An 18,611-nucleotide genomic window follows, 5' to 3' on the forward strand; every position below is an offset into this window, starting at 1 on the left:
TCCACCCGCCTCAGCCTCCCAAAGTGCTGGGATTACAGGCGTGAGCCACCAGGCCCGGCTTTTTTTTTTTTTTTTTAATTGTAAGAGATAGGGTCTCGCTTTGTTGCCTAGGTTGGTCTCAACTCCTGGCTTCAAGCAATCGTCCCAACTGCGCCTCCTAAAAGGCTGGGATTACAGGCATGAGCCACAGGGCGGCCGCGGAGGACCTAATTTGAGAACCTTAAGCCAAATAACCAAGGGCTTTGGTGCACAGATCGGGACGCTTCTCTCCGGCACGTGGTTTTCTCGCTCCGGCGGACGCACACACAGGACGCCCATGCAGGCGAGGCCCCGCCCCTCCGGACACAACGCCGCGCCTTCCTCAGAGATTCCCCGCCCCCGGGACGCCCCGCCCACCCACCGGATGCTCGGCATGTACCATCGGGTGCCTGGCGGGGATGATGAGTCGGAGCGACCGGCTTGGCGCCTGCCTGTCCCTCTCAGCTTGAACGCCTTCCTTCAAGTGTGAGCCCTCGAGGCTTCCAGAGGGGGCTCCAGGAGAGCTGTCTCGGTTCCCCACGCCAGCCGTCTCCGTCCTCCGCCTCCTCCGGGCTTGGCAGGTGGCACAGTCCGGAGGCGGAGCCTTGGGGAAGGGGTGGTTGCGACGGAGGACGGAACCAAGCGGTGAGGCGCGCGGAGCCTGGGGGGTCGCGGTAGCGGTAGCCGGGCGTGGGGAGGCCAAGGCCCGGCCGAGGGGGCGGGAGGGCCAGGGAGCAGCCCAGCCGGGGGTGTACGCGACCTACGCTCGCTTCCCAGCCCGACTGTGGCCGCCTGGTCTGGCACCCTTTCTGGACCCTCGGGCCTGGCTCCCGCGGTCAAAACCGACTCCAAAGTGTTGGGAGGGTTCCTCTTCCCGGGGACGCAGCCTCCCCGGACATGGCAGACGATGCCCTGGTCAGACAGAGCCACTGACCACCCCGCCCACCCCCGAGGCCGGACGCACGGATGCACACCCCGTCCTGGGAGGGACAGGCGCCCCTTCCCCTCTGCACCCCGCCGGGCCCCCCGCACCCCGCCGAACCCCCCTCCCCCCGCCGGCTGCTGGACGTCAGATGCAGCCACCACTAACCCTGGGAGGGACAGACACAAGGACAGGCTCCCCTTCCCCTCTGCACCCTCCTGCTGACTGCAGAACGCCAAATGCAGCCAACACTGACCCTGAGAGGGACAGACACACGGACAGTCGCCCCTTCCCCTCCGCACCCCCCTGCTGGCTTTACGACCTCAAATGCAGCCACCACTTGACTTTGGGAGGGACAGATACTTTCCAGCCCAGATTGGCCCTGGGGCATGGATAGATACCCCCTGCACACATGGCTGACCCCGGAACTCGAAGATGCCCCTGACTCTGGCCGACCTGCAGCCTGGGCCAGCACCACGCTGCTGCCCCTACTGCACCAAAGCCCAAGGATGACAGACTTTCAGCTCTGGAGGCCTTGTGATTTCAGCCAGACTCTCATCTGCCCGTTTCAGCCCCAGCACCAGCGCTCGGGGCCCCACCTAGACCAAAGCTTTGATCCATCCCTGCAGAACAGACCTCTGGTCTGGGGATCATGGTTCTGGTCTGAGATGAAAGTTCTGGGGCCTCTTCCCAGGCCTGAGCAGGCATGGTGGGCTGCTGTGACTAGAACGAGCTGGGTCTGCAGTGGGCATTGAGGTTTGGGTCTCACATTGCCTTTGCAGGGACTGCGGCCTCACCATGGACCCGGAATGCTCCCGGCTGCTCCCTGCTCTCTGTGCTGTTCTGGTAGATCCCAGGCAGCCGGTGGCAGATGACACCTGTTTGGAGAAGCTGCTGGACTGGTTTAAAACTGTCACTGAAGGAGGTAAGAAGGTGGTGCTGCTGTTTACTGTCTACCCAGAGACCAGACGCAGAGCCTGGGACAGGGAGCAGGGACCGGGTGGGGACTCCCCTGTCCTGGAAGAAGGGCAGAAACTGCAAATCAGATGTCTTTCCTTCACTTCGTAGAGATTATCTGTGGCAGACTGAGGGCAAGTCAAGATGAAGCCCGAGAGAATTATCTGGAGAGTTAGAGCTTGAAAGTCAGCCAGTTCAGCCACGATCAGGGCATCCCAAGGTTCAGTTCTGTGGAAGGCGTGAACAAACTTATTTTATTGTTGTTCTCATTGTATTTAGTGTGTTTAAAACATCAGGTTTGTTTTCTTTCTGATTATGAAAGTAGGGGCTGGATGCAGTGGCTCACACCTGTAATCCCGGCACTTTGGGAGGCTGAGGTGAGCGGATTGCTTAAGTCCAGGAGTTCGAGACCAGCCTGGTCCAACATAGCGAGACCTCATCTCAAAAAAAAAATAACAAAAATTAGCTGGGCCTGGTGGCGCACCTGTAGTCCCAGCTACTCTGGAGGCTGAGATGGGAGGATCCTTTGAACCCGGGAGGTAGAGGTTGCAGTGAGCTATGATTGTGCCACTGCACTCTGACCTGGGTGATAGAGACCCTGTCTCAAAAAAAAAAAAAAAAAGTAATTCATGTTCTTTAAAACATGAACAAAAGAGTAAAGAGGAAAATTAAACCATTAACCTTTTAATTTCCTCCCAGCCTTTTTCATAACACATCATAAAGCTGTATTTTTCTGGGAAAAAAATGAGGTCATACCGTAAATATAATTTTGGTGTCTTGCTTTCTCTCTTGCCATCATAGTGAGTGTTTTCTCCATGTAATACGTTAATGTTATTGACTACATGTTATTTGCTGTAGGAGTGGACCATTAATTCATCGAATCACTCTACTGTTATTATTAGATGTTTATATTTCTCATTTTTCATCATTTTAAGTAGTGTCATAGGTCCGACATGGTGGCTCACGCCCGTAATCCCATCACTTTAGGAGGCCAAGGCAGGTAGGTCATTTGAAGTCAGAGTTCAAGACCAGCCTGGCCAACATGGTGAGACCTTGTCTCCACTAAAAATACAAAAATTAGCCAGGCATGGTGGCATGTGCTGTAATCCCAGCTGCACGGGAGGCTGAGGGGAGAATGGCTTGAACCCAGGAGGCGGAGGTTGCAGTGAGCTGAGATCGCACCGCTGCACTCCAGCCTGAGCGACTGAGAATGGACTCCGTCTCAAAACAAATAGTGTCATCATGGCTTTCCTTTTACATAAATATTCTTGCGTGGAAATGTTTATTCTCATGGTCGATCATTGTGTTGGGATAGACTGCATGTTTTTAATTTCTGCTATTCTTTACTTCCTTTTTTTGGTTTACCCTGTTCTTTTACTCGTTTTATTTTTAAATTCTGTTGTAATTTTTTTTTTTTTTTTAGGATGGGGTCTCACTGTATTGTCCAAGCTGTTTTCGATCTCCTGGGCTCAGGCAGTCACCTGCCTCTGCTTCCCAAAGTGCCGTTTACCCTCTTTTGAGCTAAATATCTGGGTCTTCCTTGTTTTCTAATACATACATTTAAGGCCAGGTGCGGTGGTTCATGCCTATAATCCCAGCACTTTGGTAGGCTGAGGCAGGTAGATCACTTGAGGTCAGGAGTTGGAAACCAGCCTGGCTAACATGGTGAAACCCCGTCTCTACTAAAAATACAAGAATTAGCCTGACATGGTGGTCCACGCCTGTAATCCCAGCTACTCGGGAGGCTGAAGCAGGAGAATCACTTGAACCTGGGAGGTAGAGGTTGCAGTGAGCTGAGATAACGCCACCGCACTCCAGCCTGGGCAATGGAGTGAGACTCTGTCTCAAAAAAAAAAAAAAAAAATACATATATATGTGTGTGTGTATATGTATGTGTGTATATATGTGTATGTATATATGTGTGTATATGTACTTAAGAGTGTGTTTCTCTAAAAGTATGATTTTAGCTCCATCTTACCAGTTTTACTATGCAGTACTTTGGTTGTAATTTAGTTCTAAGTATTTCATGCTTTTCATTCTGATTTTTTTTCCACCCACAAGTTATTTAAAAGAATATCATTTAGTTTCAAAATGTGGATTTCTCCAGTCTTTTTATTATTGATTTTTAATTTATTTTATGGAGGTTAGAAAATACATGTTTTGAGTCTTTATAGCTATTGAGACTTTTATTGAGACATAGGACCCAGGCGAGTTTTCTCCGTGTTCTAGAGATTTCACTGTATGAGTTTGATGTTTTGGTATTTGAAGGTCTTCAACTGTGGCCTAGTTTGTAGTCAGTTTTTCTTTACTTTCTTTTTCTTTCTTTTTTTTTTTTGAGCCAGGGTTTTTCCGTCACCCAGGCTGGAGTGCAATGGTGTGATCACAGGTCACTGCGGGCTCGACCTCCTGGGCTCAAGCAGTCTGCCTGCCTCATTCTCTTGAGTTGCTGGGATCACAAGTGTGTACCAGGCCCAGCTTTTTTTTTTTTTTTTCCCTCATAGAAGATGAGGTCTCACCATCTTGCCCAGGTGGCTTGGAACTCCTGGGTTCAAGCAGTCTTCTCGCCTGGGCTTGCCAAACTGCTGGGATTACAGGAGTGGGCCACCATGCCCGGCCTGTATTCAAATTTTAAGAAGTATTTTTCAGTAGCTTTATTGAGATATAATTTGCATACCCTGCAATTCACCCACTTAACGTGTATCCTTCTGTAGTTTGTAAGCATGATTTTTTTTTTTTTTTTTTCAAGACCATGTCTTGCTCTGTTGCCCAGACTGGGGTACAGTGGCACGATCTCGGCTCACTGCAACCTCCGCTTCCTGGGTTCAAACGATCCTCCTGCCTCAGCCTCCCGAGTACCTGGGATTACAGGCACCTGCCACCATGCCCGGCCAATTTTTGTATTTTTAGTAGGGATGGGATTTCACCATGTTGGCCGGGCTGGTCTCCAACTCCTGACCTCAGGTGATCCCTCCGCCTTGGCCTCCCAAAGTGCTGGGATTACAGTGGAGGGCCACCACACCCAGCCTAAGCATGATAATTGAGTGTTCAGGTGTATGTGTGAGATGTGGCACCGTGGAACTGTGGTATGATGTCGGTACGTGACCCGTCTGACATGAGAAAAGGACAAAATAAATAAATAAATGGTATCAATTCAACAGTTCTTAGTAAATTTATAGGGCTCTGGAATCATCAGCACAATCGAATTTTGTTCTCCTAAAGAAACCGAGTCTGGATTCACAGTGAGTCCCTGTTTCCTCCTCCCTCCCAGCCTCTGTCATTTCTCCTGCACTGTACTTGATGGAAAGAGTAGTTTCCACACTTGTTCATTAGTTCAGACCTGCTATGTTCTTGCTAATTTGTTTGCTTGTTTCTGAGAGGTGTGTAAAAAGCTTACACCAAGGTCATGGATTCATGACTTTTCTTTGAGTTGCATTCTTTTTTTTTGCTTTACATATTTTTTTCTTTTTCTTTTTCTTTCTTTTTTTTTTTTTTTTTTTGAGACGGAGTCTTGCTCTATTGCCCAGGCTGGAGTACCGTGGCATGATCTCGGCTTACTGCAGTCTCGACTTCTTGGGCTCAGATGATTCTGCCACCTCAGCCTCCCTAATAGCTGGGACCACAGGAGCCCACCACCATGCCCGGCTAAGTTTTTGTATTTTTTGTAGTGATGGGGTTTCACTGTGTTACCCAGGCTGGTGTCAAACTCCTGGGCTCAAGCAGTCTGCCCGCCTTGGCCTCTCGCTGGGATTACAGGTGTGAGCCACTGTGCCTGGCTTTTTTTTTTTTTTTTTTTTTGGAGACAGGGTCTCACTTTGTCACCCAGGCTAGTATGCAGTGGCGTGATCACGGCTCACTGTAGCCTCAACTTCTGGGCTCAAGTGATCCTCCCATCCCAGCCTCCTGGATGGCTGGGACTACAAGGACACACCAGCACACCCAGCGAATTTTTTGTATTTTTTTGCGGAGACGGTTTCACCACGTTGCCCAGGCTGCTTTACACGTTTTGACGTTAGGTTAGATATACATAGATGTAGGAATGTTGTATCTTTCTGGAATTTCTCTGTGTGATCAGTGAACTTTCTTCTGAGTGAATACTGCTTTTTGCTTTATAGCCCATTTTGTTTGCTATTACTGTTGCTACACCAGCTTCTTTAAAGTTAGAATTTGCCTACTGTGTCTTTTTCTCTCCTGCTCCCAGCCTTTCCCTTTGTTGCATTTTATTGCTTTTAGAAACACCACATTGCTCGTTTTCAGTGTTTAATCTCAGCAACTCTTTCTTTTAACAGATAAGTTTGATCTCTTTAATTTGTCGAGGCGACCGTTAGATTCGAATTCTTTTGTATTTTTTAATTTCCTGTGCCTTATCTTTGTGCCTTTATCCTCCTCCTTTTCTGCCCTCCATCAGATTGATAAAGCTTTTTTTTTTTTTTTTAATCTTTCCTCTTCTGGTTTTGAAGTGATACATTCTATTTATGTTCTTTTTTTTAGACAAGTTCTTGCGCTGTTGTCCAGGCTAGAGGCCAGTGGTGTAATCACGGCTCACTGCAGCCTTGACCTCCTGGGCTCAGGCGATCTTCCCGTCTCAGCTTCCAGTGTAGATGGGACTACAGATGCGTGCCACCACGCCCAGCGAATTTTTTTTTTTGAGACGGAGTCTCGCTCTGTCGCCCAGGCTGGAGTGCAGTGGCCAGATCTCAGCTCACTGCAAGCTCCACCTCTCGGGTTTACGCCATTCTCCTGCCTCGGTCTCCCGAGTAGCTGGGACTACAGGCGCCGCCACCTCGCCTGGCTAGTTTTTTGTATTTTTTTAGTAGAGATGGGGTTTCACTGTGTTAGCCAGGATGGTCTTGATCTCCTGACCTCGTGATCCGCCCATCTCGGCCTCCCAAAGTGCTGGGATTACAGGCTTGAGCCACCGTGCCTGGCCTCCCAGCGAATTTTTATAGAGAGATCTTCCTGTGTTGCCCAACCTGATCTTGAACTCCTGGGCTCAGGTGATCTGCCCACCTCGGCCTCTCAAGATGCTGGGACCGCAGGCTTATTTATGTTCTTTAGTGGTTACTCTTATATTTTTAACATGAGAACTGGATTTTTTTTTAAAGTCTGAAGTTAATTAGACTTTCCATTCTCTATCCAGGCAACTGAAGGATCTCAGAGTGCTTGATCTTCCGGCCATCACGAGCTTCTGTTATTGTTGTTTAGTATTTTAATTCTGTTTTGTTTCAAAACCTTCAACAATGATTTTTTAGTTTTGAACTCAGTGAGTTGTTTTTTTTTTTTTTTTTTTTGAGGCAGAGTCTTGCCCTGTCACCAGGCTGCAGTGCAGTGGTGCAATCTCGGCTCACTGCAACCTCCACCTCCCAAGTTCAAGCAATTCTCCTGCCTCAGCCTCCTGAGTACCTGGGACTACAGGCGCACACCATCACACCCGGCTCATTTTTTATATTTTAGTAGAGGCAGGGTTTCACCATGTTTGTCAGGATGGTCTCAATCTCCTGACCTCGTGATCTGCCTGCCTCAGCCTCCCAAAGTGCTGGGATTACAGACATGAGCCACCGCGCTCCGCCTTTTTTTTTTTTTTTTTTTTTTTTAAAGACAGGGTCTCCCTCTGTCGCCCAGGCTGTAGTACAGTGGTGCCGTCATAGCTCACTGCAGCCTTGAACTCCTGGGCTCAAGCGATCCTCCCGTCTCAGCCTCCTGAGTAACTGGGACTACAGATGTGTGCCACCACTCCAGGCGAATTTTTATTTTATTTTATTTTATTTTTTTGTAGAGACAGGGTCTTGCTATGTTGCCCAGGCTGGTCTTGAACTCCTGGGCTCAAGTGATCCTCTTGCCTTGGCCTCCCAAAGTGCCAGGACTACAGGTATGAGCACCTCGCCCAGCCTGCGGTGCTGATTCAGGTGGACTCAGTGCTTTTTGAGTCCTGGCCTGGTTCTCCTCCTCTGCATGCTCCTCACTCTCCTTCTTACTGAACCACATTCTTTCTACAAGAGCCTCTCACTGGAAAACTCGCCCAGCCTTTGCCTCAAAATATCTTTCTCGCCACTGGTGCTTTTGAGCAATAGCGTAGCTAGTTATAGAAATACAGGATGCCACGTCTAGAGAGGAATGCCTGTTCCATTGTACCTCCTTGCACAGAGCGCTAAGGAAAAGTACCAATTTGAAAGGTGAAAATGCTCTTCTACTTTTTGTTTTCTTTTTTATTTTTTTGGAATGGAATCTCGCTCCGTCACCCAGGCTGGGGTGTGCGGTGTGCAGTGACGCAATCTCGGCTCACTGCAACCTCTGCCTCCTGGATTCAAGCGATTCTCCTGCCTCAGCCTCCTGATTAGCTGGGACTACAGGCATGAGCCACCACACCCGGCTAATTTTTTGTATTTTTAGTAGAGACAGGGCTTCGCCATATTAGCCAGGCTGGTCTCGAACTCCTGAGCTCAAGTGACCACAAGCCTCGGCCTCATAAAAGTGCTGGGATTACAGGTGTGAGCCGCTGCGCCCAGCCTGGTCTTTCACTTTGATTTGTATTTCTTTTTCACTGTCAGTGAGGCAGAACATTTTTTCAGCATCTTTGGCCATTCACCTGTTGTGAAAGGTGAAAATGTTCCGCCTTTCAGCTGTTGTTAAACTTTCTAGTTTTTCTGCCCTTACTGAATTAAAATTATGAGTCATTTGCCATATTTGTTGCAAATATTTTTTTCCCAGTTGGATCCCTAAATCTAACACCCTGCAAGAAAAGGGTCTGGGAATTGCTAGGAGAAGAGCGGTCATCCAGGGGGACACCTGGTGCTGTGCCCCTGGTAACCCCTGGGCTGGGCTGTCCCCACAGAGTCCAGTCTCGTGCTGCTGCAGGGGCACCCCTGCCTGGTGGAGCTGCTGTCCCATGTGCTGAAAGTCCAGGACCTGAGTCCCGGGGTCCTCTCCTTCTCTCTGCGCCTGGCAGGAACCTTCGCAGCCCAGGAAAACTGCTTCCAGTATCTTCAGGTGAGCCTGGGGCCTCCCACCCGAGTGTCCCGTGGAGAGGTGGGCAACCTTCTCCTCCTGCAGGCAGGTGGGGCGTTTGTAGCCATCACCATCCCAAGTTCCAGCGGCCTGCCCCAACCCTGTGTCCTCGCCAGAACTGCATGCTTTTACCCTTGACTGTAGCCCCTTTGAAAAATTCTCCCAGAGTGTTGCTGGGGCTAAGGAGTTGAGGTTTTTTGGAATAAGATGACTGGGATTGGCTCCCAGCTCTGATCAGCTATCTGACCTTCCCACGGCCGCAAGCCTCCGTCCCTCCCTAGGACGGAGATGGGGGTCGTAGCCGCGCTGTGGCCTCCGTCCCTCCCTAGGACGGAGATGGAAGTCGTAGCCGCACCAGGGGGTTGTCATGAGGACCAAACGAGACCGCACATCCTGCACCTCCAGCGACCCAGCCTACAGATGAATGAATGACTAATGAGAATGTCTTTTTAAAAAAAAATTAACTAATTTTATTTATTTTTTATTTTATTTTATTACTATTTTTTGAGACCCCAGGCTGGAGTGCAGTGGCTCAAACTCAGCTAACTGCAGTCTCCACCTCCCAGGTTCAAGCGATTCTCCTGCCTCAGCCTCCCGAGTATCCGGGACTACAGGCACCTGCCACCATGTCCAGCTAAGTTTTGTATTTTTAGTAGAGACGGGGTTTCACCATTTTGGCCAGGCTGGTCACAAACTCCTGACCTCAAGTGATCCGTCTGCCTCGGCCTCCCAAAATGCTGGGATTGCAGGCGTGAGCCACCACATCTGGGCTTTTTTTGTTTTGTTTTTTAGAGACAGAATCCTGCTCTGTCGGCCAGGCTGGAGTGCAGTGGCAGCTCACTGCAGCCTTGACCTCCTGGGCTCAAGTGACCCTCCCCATTCAGCCTCCTGAGTAGCTGGGTCCACAGGTGCATGCACCTGACTAACTTTTTTTATCTTTGGTAGAGATGGGGTCTCACTATGTTGCCCAGGCTGGTCTCAAACTCCTGGCCTCAAGCAATCCTCCTGCCTCGGTCATGAGCCACTGCTCCCAGCCAAGAATTTCTACGTAGCAGCAAGGCATGAGAGCTCGAGAGCCCTCCAGAGCTGTGTCTTCCAGCTCCAAACAGGCAGCGCTGAGTCTGTCAGGTGATGCCTGATGTGAGCCTCAGGGCCCTTGCCCGTCTAGCACGACGGCTTCTCTTGGTGCCCCACAGGCCCTCGCCAGGTTGCTCGAAGGCACGTCCAGTACCGTTAGCTTGCCATTCATGGTGCCCCCCAATTAAGCACCTGCAGACTCCCTAGCAGCCCACCCAGGCACCATCCTGCTGCAGGACAGACTTTCCAAGACGTCCTAGGGCGCTGCTGTACAGTGAATCCGGGGGCCCTTGTCTGTCAGCAGCTGGTAGGAAAGGGCCCTCCAGACCAGGCGCGGTGGCTCATGCCTGTAATCCCAGCACTTTGGGAGGCTGAGGCAGGCGGATCACCTGAGGTCAGGAGTTCGAGACTAACCTGACCAACATGGTAAAGACCTGTCTTTACTAAAAATGCAAAAACTGGCTGGGCGTGGTGGCGGGCACCTGTAATCCCAGCTACTCGGGAGGCTGAGACAGGGGAATAGCTTGAGCCCGGGAGGCAGAGGTTGCAGTGAGCCGAGATTGTGCCACTGCACTCCAGCCTGGGCAACAGAGTGAGACTGTCAATAAATACATACATACATACATACATACATGAAAGCGTCCTCCAAAAGTGCCTCCACCAGCCCTGGAAAACTGAAAACCCATCTGTGCTTTGCTCCACATCCCTGGAAACCTGCCAGGTCCCCTAACCTCTTTTTTGTTTGTTTTTTTGAGACGGAGTCTCGCTCTGTTACCCAGGCTGGTGTGCAGTGGTGCGATCTTGGCTCACTGCAACCTCTGCCTCCCAGGTTCAAGCGATTCTCCTGCCTCAGCCTTCTGAGTAGCTGGGATTACAGGTGCGTGCCAACACACCCGGCAGATTTTTGTATTTCTAGTAGAGACGGGGTTTCACCATGTTGGTCAGGCTGGTCTTGAACTCCTGACCTCGTGATCTGCCCTCCTCAGCCTCCCAAAGTGCTGGGATTACAGGCATGAGTCACCGTGCCCGGCCCCCCCTCACCTCTTTTTTTGCTTCCCAGCAGGGGGAGTTGCTACCAGGGCTCTTTGGGGAGGCAGGACCCCTCGGCCGAGCAGCCTGGGCCGTCCCCACTGTGCGCAGCGGCTGGATCCAGGGCCTACGCTCCCTGGCACAGCACCCCAGCGCCCTGCGCTTCCTGGCCGACCACGGTGAGTGCGCCCACACCCCACCCCATTCCTCATCCTGCCTGTGTGACCCCAGGGGAGTCACTGCACCTTGCTGAATCTGAGCGTCTGGTCTGTGTGATGTCTCAGGGTTGTTGTGAAGAATGCACCGTGACAGTACTGCTGTCCAGTGTCCTCTGGTTTGCAAGTCAGGCCCTAGGAGCCGAGACGGCTTTCTCAGCTGTGAGGACTCAGTCTTTGAAACTATTTGAGAGCCAGGCGTGGTGGCGCCTGGCTATAGTCTTGGCTACTCGGGAGGCTGAAGCAAGAGGATCTTTTGAGTCCAGGGGGTGGAGGCTGCAGTGAGCAGTGGTTGAGCCACTGCACTCCAGCTTAGGCTACAGAGCAAGACCCTGTCTCAAAACACAAGAAACAAGGCCGGGCACAGTGGCTCACGCCTGTAATCTCAGCACTTTGGGAGGCCAAGGCAGGTGGATCACCTGAGGTCAGGAGTTCAAGACCAGCCTGGCCAACATGGTGAAACCCCATCTCTACTAAAAATACAAAAATTAGCAGGGCATGATGGCAGGTGCCTGTAATCCCAGCTACTTGGGAGGCTGAGGTGGGAGAATGGCTTGAACCCGGGAGGTGGAGGTTGCAATGAGCCAAGATTGCACCATTGTACTCCAGCCTGGGCGACAGAACGAGACTCCGTCTCAGAACAACAACAAGAAGAACAAAAAACAACAAGGAACGAATTGGGAAGCATCACAAGCTGTGTGTGTTTAACGCTCAGCTGGGGGGAGGTGCTTGTCTCTAGGGAGCTTCAGTTCCTGTTCTCTTTTGCTTTTGAGTGGAGGGGCATTTGGGGGCATCTTGGGGTGCCCTCTGCTGTTTGCATCTTCCCTGAGGCCCTGGAGTCCTGGATTAAGGTTGCTGTCTGCCTCCCCTGGCTCTATTCTGGCTCATCCCCTTTTTCCTGTCTTGCCCCATCCCCTGCCCAGGTGCAGTCGACACCATCTTCTCCCTACAGGGAGACTCCAGCCTGTTTGTGGCCTCGGCGGCCAGTCAGCTCCTGGTGCACGTCCTGGCTTTGTCCATGCGAGGTGGAGCCGAGGGGCACCCCTGCCTGCGGGGAGATGACTGGCCCGCGTGTGCCCAGAAGATCACGGATCATGTGGAGGAGTCCCTGTGCTGCACGGCCACCCCCAAGGTCACTCAGGCCCTGAACGTCCTGACCACGACCTTCGGGCGCTGCCAGAGCCCCTGGACGGAAGCCCTGTGGGTGCGGCTGAGTCCCCGCGTGGCCTGTCTGCTGGAGAGAGACCCCATCCCCGCCGCACACTCGCTCGTGGACCTGCTTCTCTGTGTGGCTCGGTCAGGCCCCCGGGACGCAGCTGGGGGGCCTGGGTGGGCAATTGTTTTCCTCAGATGATGCCCGGGCATGTCCCACTGGCAGCCAGAGACTCCCTGAGGATGTGGCCTGCAGTGAAGCGGCACCGGGGTGACCCTGGAACCCTCGGGGGGAAAGGCCTGTCCTGGGCTGGGCGCCTTCAGCGCTGGGGCCATGGCAATCTCTCAGCCAGGCCTGGAATGGGGTTTTAGGGGATGGGGAATAATTTCTCTCTCTGGGGTCTCCCTGCAGTTCTCCTGTGTTCAGTTCTTCTGACGGCGGCCTGTGGGAGACGCTGGCGCAGGCTCTGAGCTGCCTGGGTCCCACCCACGTGGGACCCCTGGCTTTGGGGATCCTGAAGCTCGAGCACTGGTATGGGCTGGGGTGCGTTTCATGCCGAGGTGGGTGTTGGGAGCCAGGGCAGGCAGGGAGGTTGAGAGCGCAGCCCTCAAGGCAGGGGAGTTCCGGAAACCAGGGACAGTCAGGCGGCCGTGTGGGGTGTGATTGCGCCATGCGTGGGTTACGCGTGGCAGTCGTGCAGGCTGGCGGCTTCTGCAGGATCTTTAGCACCAGAATAATTGTTTCAAGACAAAAGCTCTGCGAGATCCCCAGAGGTAAGAAGGATGGCCGGAGCTGCTCTGCCCAGAGTGGGATGGTCCTGCCCAGGCCCTGCGCTCCACAGCCCTCCCACCTGTCCCCCACCGCAGCCTTGGTTGGAGGTGCTGGAGCTCCCCAGCACATACACCATGCAGATGGGGGGGCCTGGGGGCGGTGGAACAGCAGTGCCTGGGTCAGGACAGGTGGGAAGGCCGTGGACGGCCTGCCAGGGTTCTGGGTGGGCTCACATTAGGGGTGGACATGACCTCAGGACCCGCTGCCCAAAGGGCCCAAGGGTACCATGAAAGCCCGGCTCTGAGCTCCGGGATCGCCGAATGTTTAGGAGAGTAGACGGGGAGGACGGAGGAACAGACCCGGCCTTGCAGGAATGCACTGTGGGGACACTGCCCCCACCTGGGCCCAGATGTGAGGGCAGGTCCCTCCTACAAAGTGGATGCTGTGCACACCTGGGGACACCCAGGAGGCTGGGGGGCACCCTGTCCCTGTCTCCCTGAGCAGGCACTGCCCCGACCTGGACCCAGACATGAGGGCAGGTCCCTCCTACAAAGTGGACGCTGTGCACACCTGGGGACACCCCGTCCCTGTCCGCCTGAGTGGGCACTGCCCCTCTCTCTGGGTGCATGGCCGGGCCCTCCAGGAGACCCCTCAGTGTCTGCTTCTAAGGACATTGGGAGTATCAGGCTCATCTCCTTGGTCAGGTCTGTCTCCCCGCCACTCTCTGTCCCATGGCGTCCCCTGGCCAGTGGCCTGCAGAGAAACTGTTTCTTGGCGGGGTGTCCCAACCCCCTCCCTGATTTGCCCCAGGCTTGCTGGGGATGTTAGCATAGCCAGCTTGCCTCATGGCCAGGGTCACGGGGCTCACTGTGTGTTTGTCTCCAGCCCACAGGCACTGAGGACCCAGGCCTTCCAGGTCCTCCTCCAGCCCCTGGCCTGTGTCCTGAAGGCCACAGTTCAGGCCCCCGGACCCCCAGGTACGCCGCTCAGAAAGGGCTGGGAGGGCGGAACCTGGGTCCCTGCAGCTGGGGGAGGGGAGATGGATGGGAGTACCAGACTCGCCACCCCCATCCCACTTTAGTCACACCCAGGCCTCCCACTAAGAGGAAAGGGGGACCGGGGGCGTGGCCATCATCCCTGGTGAGCCGCTGCTCTGCACCCAGGTCCTGGCCTCTGCTGCAAGTGGTGGCCGGGGGTGGCTGGCGACCGTGGGCAGGCCGAAGTGCTCTCTAAGGGAGCTCTTTCCTGGCTTGGTCCCCAGGCTTGCTGGACGGGACGGCAGACGACGCCACGACGGTGGACGCGCTCCTGGCCTCCAAGTCGTCCTGTGCGGGCCTCCTGTGCCGCACCCTGGCTCACCTGGAGGAGCTGCAGCCGCTGGTAGGTGTGGCCCCGCCCTCATGCAGCCCGGCAGCATCCACACCGGCAGTGGGACCGCAACCTGGGCTGACGCCCCGCACCCCTTGCAGCCCCAGCGCCCCTGCGTCTACGCCAGCCGTGGGATCACAACCCTGGCTGATGTCCCCCGCCCCACATGCCTCGAAGCCCCAGCGCCCCTGCATCCACGCCGGCAGTGGGACCGCAACCTTGGCTAACGCTCCCCTCCCTCGCCAGCCCCAGCGCCCGTCGCCGTGGCCCCAGGCGTCCCTGCTGGGGGCTGCAGTGACTGTCCTGCGGCTCTGTGATGGCTCGGCTGCTCCCGCCTCCAGCGTGGGGAGCCACCTCTGTGGGACTCTGGCGGGCTGCGTCCGGGTCCAGCGAGCAGCCCTCGACTTCCTGGGGACGCTGTCAGAGGGGACAGGTGAGTGTGTTCTGTACGGCTTTGGCGTTGGGCGAAACCCAAGCCCCCACTCTCCTTTCTGCTCGGAGGCGCCTGGGAATTGCTGTCCCTCTGTGTTTCTTCTCTGGGGCGGGGGCTGAGGGGTGCAGGGGCCGTGCAGGAGGTTTCAGCTGGCAAATGAGGCCTTGTCCTGCTCCTTCCCAGAGTTGATGGGGAAGGCCGTGGGGTGGAGGTGGGGGTGGTTTATCCACTCACCTCTTTCTCAGGCCCCCAGGAGTTGGTGACGCAGGCGCTTGCTGTCCTCCTGGAGTGCCTCGAGAGCCCCGGCTCCAGCCCCACGGTACGGATAGGGAACGAGGAGAGGAGGGAGGCAGAGGCAGTGGGACCCACCCCCCACTCCACCCTGGCCCCATGCGGGCCTCTAGGGACGGGGCCTTCACACAGGGCCACAGAGTCACTGCTCAGAGAGCTTCATGATACAGGTGGCTGCATGCGTCGGGCCCAGGGCCTCTTGTTGGTGAAGATACATCAGCATGCAGGGATGTGTGGGGCCGTGGGGAGCAGGGGCGCCGGCCAGGCGGCCTGCAGGGAATTCTGGACAAGGGAAATGAAGTGGCACCAGGACGGCCCTGGGCGTGGGCTCCGGGTTCTCTTAAGCGCCGTTTGTGAACGTGCCCACTCCATAGCCCCTTGTGGAGCTGGGCCCTGGCGGGTACAGACCTTGTGCCGCCTGTCGCTGAGCAGACAGTGGACAGCTTTGGAGGAAGGGCCCAGGGCCTCCTGAGATCCTACGGAAAAGTGCCCTGCGTCATTGGTCATGTTTTGATGCAGAAATCCCGCTGCCTGGGTGGTGGGTCTTCTGGTGGGGGCCACTGCCGCCTCCTGCTCACAGTCTGGGGAGCCGCTTCCGCAGCAGATCCTGCTTTATTAAAATCAGCCCGAGAGGGGTGTGGAGCTCAGAGCTGTGATTACTGTGCTTTGGGAGGATCCGTGGAGCCCAGGACTTTGAGTCCAGCCTGGGCAACATAGCAAGATCCCATCTCTACAAAAAATACAAAAATTAGCCCCGGGGTGTAGCTCAGGGGTAGAGCATTTGACTGCAAAAATTAGCCGGGCATGGTGATGTGTGCCTCTAGCCCCAACCACTCATAAGGCTGAGGCAGGAGGATTGTTTGAGCCTGGGAGGTGGAGGCTGCAGTGAGACCCTGTCTCTAAAAAAGAAAGAAGCCCAGCGTTCCCTTCTGTCTCCACTTCCTGTCCCCATCTCTGTCCCTGCAGTGGGGGCAGCACAGAGGAAGGTGAGGGGACAGGCAGACAGCTTGTCCCTCCGCCTCTCGTGGCCCTACAGCCCGCCCTGTCTGCTCCAGGTTCTGAAGAAGGCCTTCCAGGCCACACTCCAGTGGCTTCTGAGCTCACCCAAGACCCCTGGCTGCTCTGATCTTGGCCCCCTCATCCCGCAGTTCCTCAGAGGTAACGCAGCCCCTCACAGGGGTGAATGGAGCTGGAGTCGCAGGGGTGGAGGCAGCAGGGACTGGGCGGCTCCGAGGGCAGCGTGAGCCTGGCCCCAAGCTCGCCCTGACCTGCCCCTTCCCGCCCTAGAGCTGTTCCCTGTGCTGCAGAAACGCCTGTGCCACCCCTGCTGGGAGGTGAGGGACTCCGCCCTCGAGTTCCTGACCCAGCTGAGCAGGCACTGGGGAGGTGAGTGCTGGCAGATGGAGGGGCTGCCTTCCCGCCTGCTGGGGGCTCACTGAGCCGGGGTGCACCAGCAGCCTCTTGCTGGCTCTAGAAACTTGGGCCATGTCGGCTGCCCACAAGGGGGTGGAGGCAGAGGCCGAGGCGGCAAGGCTCGGCCCTCGGTCACAGCTGCATGTGGCCACTTCGACCCCCAGGACAGGCCGACTTCAGATGCGCCCTCCTGGCTTCAGAGGTGCCTGAGCTGGCCCGGCAGCTCCTCCAGGACCCTGAGAGTTACGTCCGAGCGAGCGCAGTGACCGCCACGGGGCAACTTTCCAGCCGGGGCCTGCACGCCCCCACCAGCCCTGAGTATGCAGAGGCCCGGCAGGTAGGAAGTGCTGGGTTCCTCGGCTACCAGCCCCTGCCAGCCCTGAACATGCAGAGGCCCAGAAGGTAGGAGGTGGCGGGTTCCTCGGCCAGCAGCTCCCACCTGGCCATCGTGTGTGCTCGACTGCTTGCGGGTGGGTGAGCAGCCAGCATCCACCGTGGGAGCAGCTGCTGCTGTGGGCAGCACCTGTGGGAGTGACTGCCGAGGCCCTGGGGCTCTGCTGGGCGTGGGGCCTGTGCTCTTCGCCTTGTCTCCCCAGCACCCCTCCACTTAGACATGGTTACCTCCATTTGACAGATGGGTAAACTGAGGATTGGAGGGCGATGTGCTCACTGCGTAGCACGGGAAGGTGCCAGAGTGGGGTGTGGCCCTAGACTGCCCATGTCCGGGGCCAGCCCCACGGATGCCCCTGGGGTCCTGTTGTGGGAGCCCCACTCCTGCCGCCCCACCGACCATCCCCACCCGCTCCCTGTCCCCCAGAGCCTGTTCCTGGAGCTCCTACACATCCTCTCCGTGGACTCGGAGGGCTTCCCACGGAGGGCGGTCATGCAAGTCTTCACCGAGTGGCTGCGGGACGGCCACGCTGACGCGGCCCAGGACACGGAGCAGTTCGTGGCCACTGTGCTGCAGGCGGCAAGCCGGGACCTGGACTGGGAGGTCCGCGCCCAGGGCCTGGAGCTGGCGCTGGTGTTCCTGGGCCAGACGTTGGGCCCGCCACGTACCCACTGCCCCTATGCTGTGGCCCTACCCGAGGTGGCCCCAGCCCGGCCACTCACCGAGGCACTGAGGGCTTTCTGCCACGTGGGGCTCTTTGACTTCGCCTTTTGTGCCTTGTTTGACTGCGACCGCCCTGTGGCGCAGAAGTCCTGTGACCTCCTCCTCTTCCTGAGGGACAAGATTGCTTCCTACAGCAGCCTGCGGGAGGCCGGGGGCGGCCCCAACACCGCCTCAGTGGAGGCCGCCCTGCCGAGGTGCCGGACGGGTGAGCATGCCCAGCCCCCAGGGGACCAGGAGCCTGAGGCTGTGCTGGCCATGCTCAGGTCCCTAGACCTGGAGGGCCTGCGGAGCACACTGGCCGAGAGCAGCGACCACGTGGAGAAGAGCCCCCAGTCCCTCCTGCAGGACATGCTGGCCACGGGGGGCTTCCTGCAGGGGGATGAGGCTGACTGCTACTAAGTAGAACCAGATTCTGCCACTGGGGTTCAGGACTGAGGAAGGCAGTGCCACGTCCTTTCGTGGGACACTGCTATCCCCAGGGCTCCAGCCCAGCCCAGTGGATCCTCTGGGGAAGCCAGGACCAGGAGAGAAACAAAGTCAAGAAATGCCACATTTTGATGTATTAAAGAAATTACTTATTTTCTACTCAAAATAAATGGCATTGAAGTCTTTAATCCATTTTGAGTTAATTTAGTAATAATCTGAGACAAGGGTCCAGTTTCATTCATTCGAATGTGGATATCCAGTTTTCCCAGCACTGTTCCTCCCTCCCTCCCTCCCTCCCTCTCTTCCTTCTTCCTTTCCTCCCTTCTTCCTCCCTCCCTCCCTTCCCTTCCCTTCCTTCTTTCCTTCCTTTCTTTTTCTTTCTTTCTCTTTCTCTGTCTCTTTCTTTCTTTTTTTTTTTTTTT

The 18,611-nt window shown here is 55.4% G+C and overlaps 1 protein-coding gene and 1 pseudogene across 25 annotated transcripts; both read left to right on the plus strand.

The window, feature by feature from the left end:
* Positions 1–236: 236 nt before the first annotated feature.
* On the plus strand, positions 237–18,377 carry BRAT1 (BRCA1 associated ATM activator 1). 25 transcript variants are annotated; one of them, XM_077996013.1, is made up of 15 exons: positions 618–663; positions 1,723–1,865; positions 2,223–2,274; positions 8,727–8,881; positions 11,037–11,184; positions 12,144–12,516; positions 12,785–12,904; positions 14,030–14,121; positions 14,406–14,524; positions 14,759–14,945; positions 15,191–15,264; positions 16,292–16,394; positions 16,524–16,622; positions 16,814–16,986; positions 17,467–18,377. In XM_077996013.1, the coding sequence occupies exons 6-15, from the start codon at positions 12,239–12,241 to the stop codon at positions 18,160–18,162; spliced, it is 1,941 nt and encodes a 646-aa protein (XP_077852139.1). In that variant the 5' UTR covers positions 618–663; positions 1,723–1,865; positions 2,223–2,274; positions 8,727–8,881; positions 11,037–11,184; positions 12,144–12,238; the 3' UTR covers positions 18,163–18,377. The 25 variants fall into 25 exon arrangements, with proteins under 25 accessions (XP_077852125.1, XP_014988683.1, XP_077852129.1 ...); XM_077996015.1 differs by having other exon boundaries at positions 625–663; positions 2,220–2,274; XM_077996018.1 differs by having other exon boundaries at positions 626–663; positions 2,220–2,274; positions 11,040–11,184.
* Positions 4,915–5,010, plus strand: LOC114677287 (small nucleolar RNA U13; annotated as a pseudogene).
* Positions 18,378–18,611: the final 234 nt, after the last annotated feature.

Source organism: Macaca mulatta, chromosome 3, assembly GCF_049350105.2.
Source record: "Macaca mulatta isolate MMU2019108-1 chromosome 3, T2T-MMU8v2.0, whole genome shotgun sequence".
Taxonomy (NCBI): domain Eukaryota; kingdom Metazoa; phylum Chordata; class Mammalia; order Primates; family Cercopithecidae; genus Macaca; species Macaca mulatta.